We start from the raw sequence: 10,000 nt of genomic DNA, 5'->3' as shown, positions 1-10,000 counted from the left end.
TTCATTCATAAAATGGGAATGATCTTTCCAACTTAATCCAACTTTAAGAAAAGGATTCTTCTAGATCTCTTCATTCATAAAATGGGAAATGATCTTTCCAACTTAATCCAACTTTAAGAAAAGGATTCTTCTAGATTCCTTCATTCATAAAATGGGAATGATCTTTCCAACTTAATCCAAATTCAACATAAGGATTCTTCTAGCTTTCCTCATTATTAAAATGGGAGTGATCTTTCCAACTTAAACCGACTTTAACAAAAGGATTCTTCTAGATTTCTTCATTCACAAAATGGGAGTGATCTTTCCAACTTAATCCAACTTTAACATAAAGATTCTTCTAGCTTTCCTCATTCACAAAACTGGAGTGATTTCCCACATCTTAATCCAGCCCTAAACAAAATCGTCAAGACGCATCGGCATAAGGTCATTGCCAAGTTGTTTAAACCTGCTCTGAATGTCAGCCCACGCCCATATTTCTTCGCTCTTGGCACTGACCGAGTCCTCTCGCCCAAAGACCCCAGGTTTCGTCGAGCAAAGGTAACCAGTTGTGGGTCTTCGAGAACTGAGTCAGAGTAAAATTGGGGGAAAAAACGAAGGGTCTTCAAGTGTCTGGTATGGTTGGGTGGGCATTGCAAAATGGAATAGAAAAAAATTGAGCTTTTAAAAGTGATGGCCTCTCGTAATGGGTTTTAACTAAATAGGTTGAGAGGTATAGTGCTTGTGATTCAAGGTAATAGCCTGTGCTGATCTTTTATATATATGTGTATATATACACATACATACATATACAGTATATGTATATACACAGATATATATATGTATATATATACATATATATGTGTGTATATATATATATATATATATATATATATATATATATATATATATATATATATATATATATATATATATATATATATATATATATATATAATAGTGAAGAAAGATGTCACTCAAATTTTACAAAAGAAGAAAAATCATAAAGAAAACATAACGGTGACAAAAGTTATTTATCATTTAATATTTACCAGAATACTTTTCCATCATACGGAAGTTATAATGACGTATTTGAGTACGTATGTAAGATGGCATATTAACAATGCATAATTGCTGAAATAGACAAGCTGAATCCATTTGAAATCCGGCTTCATTATATTACATAACCCCTGAATGTCACCAGTACTGTTGACTAATATTTGATAGTCAAGAAATTGAGATGTCATTAATCGTAGCATATTTTAGACCATGGCAAAAATGACATTCTCTGCATTTATGAGGCAATATCACAAAAGTCTTAAAATATCTGACCTTTCATAGAATCAAACCTGGCCATTGTACGATTCTTGGTTAGATCTCTGTTAGATAGTTTTTTATTTTGCAAACGTGCGAAGCAAACCTGTCTACGAAGAGATGCAGATTGCATAAGCAGAGATCAGAGATTGCGTGTTGTTATATAAGCTATTTCTAGATTCAGTTCGTTGGTCAGTAAGTAGAGTCGACCATACAAGTGCAAGATGAACGCCAAGGTATGATGAGAATGATTTCTTTTTCTAATCTCTTTCTGTGTTTGTTCGTCTTTTTGTGAATCTTTATCTTTCCCCTGATAAATCTTCCAAGTACACAAATGTTTACTTACTGATGTTCGTCCCACTCCAGGACTCGTCCGAAGAATCGTTCGAATCCGGCGAAGCCAAGTACAGCTTCAGCTGGGCCGTGAGCGACTCCTCCTCCAGCAACGAATTCGGACACGAGGAATCTCGCGACGGAAACGACGCTCGAGGGTCGTACAACGTTCAGCTCCCCGACGGTCGTCTGCAGACCGTCAGGTACTTCGTCGAGGGAGATTCGGGCCACGTAGCCGAAGTCACCTACGAATCAACCGTATCGGACGAATCCAACGAGTCGAAATAAGTTATTTTCAAAGCATACAACTTCGTCCTGGTTCTCGTTCAGTGCTGAGTTCCGCTGAACTTGAAAATTGTCTAGTCAAGACGAATAAAGTCATATAATTAAACCTATGTAAGGAAGAAAGGAGATATTATGCCAGTGTTATTTACTGATGATAATGCCATATTGCTGATATGAACTTAAGAAAAGGTGAATTCAGTATTATTATTATTATTATTATTATTATTATTATTATTATTATTATTACTCAGAAGATAAACCCCTATTTATGTAGGACATGAATACAGGGGCAATTGTCACTTGATATGAACCCAAGAGCTGGCGAATTCAGGATTATTATTATTATTATTATTATTATTATTATTATTATTATTATTATTATTATTATTATTATTATTATTATCCAGAGGATAAACCCCAATTCATTTGCAACAAGCCTAAAGAGGCCAGTGACTTGAAATTCAAGCCTCCAAAGAATATGGTGTTCACCTGAAAGAAGTTACAGAAGATAATAGGAAATATAGAAAGAAGAGATCAGTTATTAGAAAGGAAAACTGAATAAATTAATAAGTAACAGATAAAAATATAAATAAATTATCAAAATACAAGGTGCATTGTTTTAGGGTAACAATGCATTGCATCTTCGCTCGAACTCTTGAGGTTCTAATTGCACAGTAAAAAAAAAACTTCATAATATAGAAAGCTATTCCCTGATTGGTGGTTTCCTCTTTCCACAAAAATGGTGACAAACTTTGTGACCTCTGACAAAGGAGGTCATATTTCTGACTCAGTTAGTTGGTTTCTATTTTATCTGAGCATTTGAATGATATGGGTTGAATGATTTTGTAGAATAATTATTCATTTGCTTCTCATTTATTCAAGCTCTAAGCATCTAGCATACTTACAGGAAGTTTATCATGAGTAACATTCAAGATTCTCAAGAGACTCATTGAAGCACTTTTGACGTGAACATTGGTACAAAGTCAAAGAAGTTGAACAGTTAAATGGGAAGAGAACGAAATGAATCTATGAACAATAAAAGGCGAAAAGCAATACATCTGGAGCCAAAAGAATGCTGCAAAAATCATATAGAACAGTCTACAGTGCGCTGCACAAATCTTCTTCCATCATTATAGGTTTCTTTTCATCTAATCTTCTGTCAGTACCCTGCTACCTTTCTTGGTAAAAACACGCATTTAGTTACGCCCAAATTCCTCTGACGATTCACCCGAATCGTACGTAACATCGGCCACGAAGCCTGAGTCTCCATTGACGTAATACTTGACAGTCTGGAGGCGGCCGTCGGGAAGCCTGACATAGTAGGATCCCTGGGTGTCGTCTCCTTCGCGGGATTCCTCGTGTCCGAAGTCGTTCTCGGAGGACTCGTCGCTGACTTCCCAGCTGAAGCTGTACTTCGGGTCTTCGAAGACGTGGCGGGTTTCCAACAGTTCCTGAGGGGTGATGGTAATACTATTAAGGCTCCAAGGATTGGGAGATTATCTTGGAAGCCCTTGATATCATGTCGGTCTCAAGAGTAAGGAGTACCTTCTCGTTATATTTTTAAGAAGAGTTAATGGGAAAAGTGTGTTTACTACGAAGGCATATTACTGCTACAAATACTATGACTACTATGTTCATTCATAAACCTAAGTCCATTCATTATTGCCTCTAAGTATACTACTACTATTAATACTACTAGGTTCATTCATCAATCTAAGTTCATTCATGATTACCTCTACGAAATCGCCCCGACGCCTGTCGGCGACAACCGCTGCTACCAAACCCAAGAAGATAAAAATCTGTAAATTTGAATTATCATTATTATTATTATTATTATTATCATTATTATTAAAAAAATTAAACAAAAATAAAATGCAAATGAAATTTGAGCACCAAGAACTCTGACAGAAATTAACATTTAACATTTAAAAATGTCAGGTGGACAGATTGAAATTTATTGTTAGACAGAAGGATATTCTGTCAGCCTTTGGTACACATTTAAAAACGACATACAGATAGATAAACTTATGGAAAGATAGATAGATAGATAGATAGATATATAGACATATAGACAGAGAGACAGATATATAGATAGACAGATATATAGATAGATAGATATATAGATAGATAGATATTCTGTCATACCTTAGTGTTCATCTTCGTACGATCAAGGTCTGGTTACTGATTGTGAGTTGGAACTCGTAGCCCTCTGTATATATACCGAGAGGAGGTGTCGTTGTTTACACTAACTCCTGTGTATTCAAGGACTGGTTTATGGCGCTGATTAGTGAAAACAAAGGACGGTTAACGGTTTATGCAAATGTCGGTTTCGATGTCAACATTCTTTGAGAAAGGTCTTGTCCTCCAGCACGGGATGAAGCTAAATTTTCCTCATGCATTCGTATTTATTGTTTGAGTAGGTGCCCACGTTTCTGTTTTCACGAGATATTCCTTTGCTAGAATTTTTATACGGGGTATTCGTATCACGGGTTATAAGTTAGCCAAAAGAGACGTGGAATCTATAACGCATTTCTGCCAGGGTACACTTGTTGCTGAGATATGCAATTAGAACCTCAAACGTTCAAGCGTAGATGCAGTGCATTACTACCCCAAAACAATTCGCCTTGTATTATAATAATTTATTTATATTTTTATGTATTGATTTATTAAAGTGTTAACATATTTTTTTTTTCTTTAATAATAATTTATCTATTCTTTCTGTGTTTTCTGTTATGTTCTGTAACTTTTTTCATATGAACACCATGTTCATATGAACAGTAATAATAATAATAATAATAATAATAATAATAATAATAATAATAATAATCATAATAATAATAATACAGAATCATGGAAGTTCTAAAATTTTTTTTTTCTAAGCCTGCCTTCGTGTAATAAATGATTTGAGCTCTGTAAAAATTTGTGTCTTTGTTTCATATTATGTAAATTATTTCTCTCATTGAGTTATGTTTATAATACAATTAATTTCCAGCGGCCTCAGGCCTCACTGAATCCCAGATAGTATTTTGGGACTGACAAATGTAATTCAGAGTGAAGGTGAAGAAGAATAATCTGAATATGTAATATTTGTTTGTTCAGTACAAATGCTCGAGGGAAGTACAGTATATTTGCCTTAAAATATCAAGAACTATTTGTAAGAAGAAGAACCCAAAACAAACAGGAGTCACATAACACTATTACCTAGGATTCTGAAGACCCTCTTCTTCTTCTTCTTCAGACCCACTCGAGTGAAATACACTTGCCTAAACCTCTTGACAGCTATTTGCAAGAAGACGAAACCAAAACAAGCATCAGTCACTCTTCTTCTTCTTCTTCTCCAGATCCACTCGAATGAAATACACTTGCCTAAACCTCTTGACAGCTGTTTGCAAGAAGAAGAAACATCAGTCACTCTTCTTCTTCTTCTTCTTCTTCTTCTTCTTCTTCTTCTTCTTCTTCTTCTTCTTCTTCTTCAGATTCACTCGACTCGTTCGACACAACCTTGACACGAGCCACGAATCCTGAATCCCCGCGAATGAAGTATTCCAAGATCATGAGTCTATTCCCTGGAAGCTGGGCAAAGTACGACCCCTTCGTGTGGTCTCCGAGACGCGTTTCTTCGTGGCCGAATTCCAGAGATTGGTCCCCTCCCTGGTCCTCCTCCTCCTCCTCGCTGTTTTGGGATTCGTGGCTGATGGACCAGTTGAACTCGTATTTAGGTTCGAGGGATCCGTGGGTATCCTGTGAAATAAGAGCATAAAGTTTCTGTTTTAAACTGATGAGTTATAAGAACAGTTTTTTTGGGATAAGGAGAACAGTTTTCATGGGAATTGATAAGTTACAAGGGGAGCAGTTTTCCTGTGAACTGAAGTTACAAGGAGAGTAGTTTTCCTGTGAAGTTATAGGGAGAGTAGTTTTCCTGGGAACTGAAGTTATAAGGAGAGTAATTTTCCTGGGAATTGAAGTTGTAAGGAGAGTAATTTTCCTGGGAACTGTAGTTATAAGGAGAGTAGTTTTCCATGGGACTGAAGTTATAAGGAGAGTAGTTTTCTTGGGAACTGAAGTTATAAGGAGGGCAGTTTTCCTGAGAACTGAAGTTATAAGGAGAGTAGTTTTCCTGAGAACTGAAGTTATAAGGAGACTAGATTTCCTGGGAAATGAAGTTATAAGGAGAGCAGTTTTCATGGGAACTGAAGTTATAAGAAGAGTAGTTTTCATTGGAATTCATAAGCTATAAGGAGAAAAGTTTTCATGGGAACTGATAAGTTATAAGGAGAGAAGTTTCCTGAGAACTGAAGTTATAAGGAGAGCAGTTTTCATGTGAATTCGTGAGTTATAAGGAGAGCAGTTTTCACTGGAATTTATAAGTTATAAGGAGTATTTTTCCTGGGATTCAGAAGTTATAAGGAGAACAGTTTAATGTAATTAAGTTATAAGGAGAGCAGTTTTCCTGGGAATTATGAGTTATAGGGAGAGCAGTTTACATGGGAATTGGAGTTATATGGAAAGTAGTTTTCCTTGAATTTAAGTTATAAGAAGAGCAGTTTTCATGATAATTGAAGTTATAAGGAGAGTAATTTTCCTGGGAACTGAAGTTATAAGGAGAGCAGTTTTCATGTGAATTCGTGAGTTATAAGGAGAGCAGTTTTCATGGGTTTATAAATTATAAGGAAAATTTTTCCTGGGATCCAGAAGTTATAAGGAGAGCAGCTTTTGCTGGAATTTATAAGTTATAAGGAGAGCAGTTTTCATGGGAATTGGTAAGTTTTAAGGAGAGCAGTTTTCATGGGGACTGGTAAGTTATAAGGAGAGCAGTTTTCATGGGAAATGGAAAGTTCTAAGGAGAGCATTTTTCATTGGAATTGGTAAGTTATAAGGAGAGCAGTTTTCATGGGAATTTATAAGTTATAAGAAGAGCAGTTTTCGTGGGAATTGGTAAGTTATAAGGAGAGAAGTTTTCATGAGAATTTATAAGTTAAAGGGGAGCAGTTTTCATGGGAATTGGTAAGTTATAAGGAGAGCAGTTTGCATGAGAATTTATAAGTTATAAGGAGAGAAGTTTTCATGGGAATTGGTAAGTTATAAGGAGAGCAGTTTTCATGGGAGTTCATAAGTTATATGGAGAACATTTTTCATGGGAATTGGTAAGTTATAAGGAGAGCAGTTTTCATGGGAATTTATAAGTTATAAGGAGAGCAGTTTTCATGGGAATTGGTAAGTTATAAGGAAAGAAGTTTTCATGAGAATTTATAAGCTATAAGGAAAGCAGTTTTCATGGGAATTATACCTTAGTCACATTTACCTCCGAATCACTCATGTCCAGCAACGGGTGAGCATCTGAAGTGGCTGATATGACCATACATAGGACGATGAGAATCTGCAGAATGAAGAAAAAATTACAATGAGACCAATTATGCAACTCCGTTTCCATTCGTAAAATAGAGAGAGAGAGAGAGAGAGAGAGAGAGAGAGAGAGAGAGAGAGAGAGAGAGAGAGAGAGAGAGAGAGAGAGTCTGACCCCACAGTTTTATCCAAGTTAATTTCGTCATGGACAGTCAAGCGAAAAAATCATTCAGGATCTGGATCTTGGGGTATTTTTTTTATTTTTTTTCTTTTTTTTCTTATTTTACAGCTAACTCGTTTCTGTCAGACTCACAACAGGTTCCTCGGTGGTCAGCAACGAGACCTGCAGGCCTGAAGCCCGAACCTGCGTTAATGTCATTACGCAATTCGGGTGTGGCGTTAAGACGAAAAAAAAAACCAGAGTAGATTCTGAACCGAAAGATTTAAATGAATACGATTGGAATATTCTACCACTTTTGGAAACAACAGTTTCGTAAAGCTTTACTCTATCGGAGTTTTTTTTGCAATTGATTTTGTAGTTTGGAAGTAAATGAATGTTCCGCCACTTTTGAAAACAATAAAGTTTTGTGAAGTTTCTTATTATTCTTAATATTCAGCAGATGAACTCTATTCATATGGAACAAGTCCACCAAAGGGGCCATTGACTTGAAATTCAAGCTTCCAAAGAATATTATGGTGTTCATTGCGGAAGAAGTAAGAGGAAGGTAAAAGGAAATACAGAAAAAGAGATCTCACTCATTAAAAATAAAAAAATAAATAAATTGATAAATAGATAAAAATGTATTAAAATGCAAGGAGAATAGTATTAGGGTAGTAATGCATTGCGTCTTTGCTTGAACTTCTGAAGTTCCAGTTGCACAATATTCACATTTTGTAGTTTGGAAACAAATGAAACAGGTAAAATTTAGAATGTTGTACCACTTTTGGGAAAAATAAAGTTTCATAAAGTTTCAGTTGATCAGTTTTTTTCTGCCATTTTTTGTAGTTTGGAATCTAATAAAACGAGTGAGTTTACAAGTACATTCTGCGTTTCAGCTTCTAAGAGATAAAAATGATTACACGTGTAAACTTATTTAACAATATATGTTTTTAATCATTTAGATTCCCCACAACACAAATCCACACTGACAAGCTTCTAAAACATTAGTAAAAAAAAGCGCTGAAGTTTCTTCGGCGCAATCGATTTTTCTATACAGCTGCTACATCGTATAATCAAGGCCACCGAAAATAGATCTATCTTTCGGTGGTCTCGGTATAATGCTTTTTGAGCCGCCGCCTCTGAAGCTTTAACCACGGCCCGGTGGTGGCCTGTTCTATATCGTTGCCAGAGGCACGATTATGGCTAACTTTAACCTTAGATTAAATCAAAACTACTGAGGCTAGAGGGCTGCAATTTGGTATATCTGATGACTGGAGGGTGGGTGATCAACATACCAATTTGCAGCCCTCTAGCCTCTGTAGTTTTTAATATCTGAGGGTGGACAGAAAAAGTGCGGACAGAAAAGTGTGGACGGAAAAAGTCGGACAGAAAACTGTCGGACAGAAAAAATTCGGACAGAAAAGTGCGGACAGAAAAAGTGCGGGCAGAAAAGTGCGGACAGAAAAACTGCTGACAGAAAAGTGCGGACAGAAAAACTTCTGACGGAAAAGTGCCGACAGAAAAACTGCGGACAGAAAAAGCACGGACAGAAAAATGCGGACAGAATAGTGCGGACAGAAAAGTGCGGACAGAATAAAATTGCGGACGGACAAACAAAGCGGGCCCAATAGTTTTCTCTTACAGAAAACTACAAATGATAACTAATAAAGGCCTCCTATTTTCGCCAAGAACTGGGAATCAAACATGTCCAACTTTCAAAACATCTGAGATGTTCAAGGACGCCAATGATAGATAACATTGGAGGAAAAGAAACGAACTTATATATTGACTAACGAAGCCTTGACTGATGTTTTGTGTGTGTGCGCGCGCGCGCGTGTGTGTGTGTATTGTTTTGTGTTGAGACTGATGATTCCTGAAATTAAAATAAAATAATGCTTCACAGATACAATGTATCGACGCAAGCAAGAAAGATTGCCTGACGTCATTTTAAAGAGAGAGAGAGAGAGAGAGAGAGAGAGAGAGAGAGAGAGAGAGAGAGAGAGTCTTCATAATAAATACAAAGTATAGACGCTAACAAGAATGATTGCCTGACGTCATTTCAAAGAGAGAGAGAGAGAGAGAGAGAGAGAGAGAGAGAGAGAGAGAGGATTGTTTGCAACAAAGAGAGAATTAGGGAAAGCGAGAGAGACAGAGAGGATTGTTTGCAATAAAGAGAGAGAGAGAGAGAGAGAGAGAGAGAGAGAGAGAGAGAGAGAGAGAGAGAGAGAGAGAGAGAGAGGCTAATCAGTGGGCTAACGAATGCACTCTTAAAAAAAGAATGCATTTGCAAAAAACTTACGCTAAAGAAGACACGCTTGAAGAATGCACTCTTAACAAATAATGCACGTTTAACAAATGCACGCTGAAGATGACACACTCAAAGAATGCACTCATTAAAAGAAAGATGCACTTTTTTTAAAAATGCACGCGAAGGACGACACGCTTAAAGAGTGTAATCTTGATAAAGAATTCACCCTTTAAAAAAATGCATGCTAAAGATGACACGCTTAAAAATGTACGCTTAAAAATATAGTTTTATATACATATATATTTTTGCAATTTTATCACCAAAGGGGAAACAGTTTACCT

General features: G+C 36.4%; 2 protein-coding genes across 2 annotated transcripts in view; both read right to left on the bottom strand.

Moving 5' to 3' along the window:
• Positions 1–2,762: 2,762 nt before the first annotated feature.
• Positions 2,763–4,130, bottom strand: LOC136831827 (cuticle protein 7-like). The gene is made up of 3 exons (XM_067092451.1): positions 4,054–4,130; positions 3,642–3,707; positions 2,763–3,359 (listed from the first exon to the last, which is right to left on the bottom strand). Exons 1-3 carry the CDS (start codon positions 4,063–4,065, stop codon positions 3,105–3,107), a joined length of 333 nt encoding a protein of 110 aa, XP_066948552.1. The 5' UTR covers positions 4,066–4,130; the 3' UTR covers positions 2,763–3,104.
• An 896-nt stretch (positions 4,131–5,026) lies between these two features.
• Positions 5,027–10,000, bottom strand: part of LOC136831826 (VID27-like protein) — a 5,638-nt gene continuing 664 nt past the window's right edge. The window contains exons 2-3 of the mRNA XM_067092450.1: positions 7,196–7,285; positions 5,027–5,649 (exon numbers count right to left, since the gene is read on the bottom strand). Coding sequence (XP_066948551.1) covers positions 5,317–5,649; positions 7,196–7,285 — 423 coding nt within the window. The 3' untranslated portion in view covers positions 5,027–5,316. The remainder of the gene's footprint in view (positions 5,650–7,195; positions 7,286–10,000) is intronic.

The sequence above is a fragment of the Macrobrachium rosenbergii genome, chromosome 48, assembly GCF_040412425.1.
Source record: "Macrobrachium rosenbergii isolate ZJJX-2024 chromosome 48, ASM4041242v1, whole genome shotgun sequence".
Taxonomy (NCBI): Eukaryota; Metazoa; Arthropoda; class Malacostraca; order Decapoda; family Palaemonidae; genus Macrobrachium; species Macrobrachium rosenbergii.
This window is presented reverse-complemented; position numbering and strand designations above follow the sequence as displayed.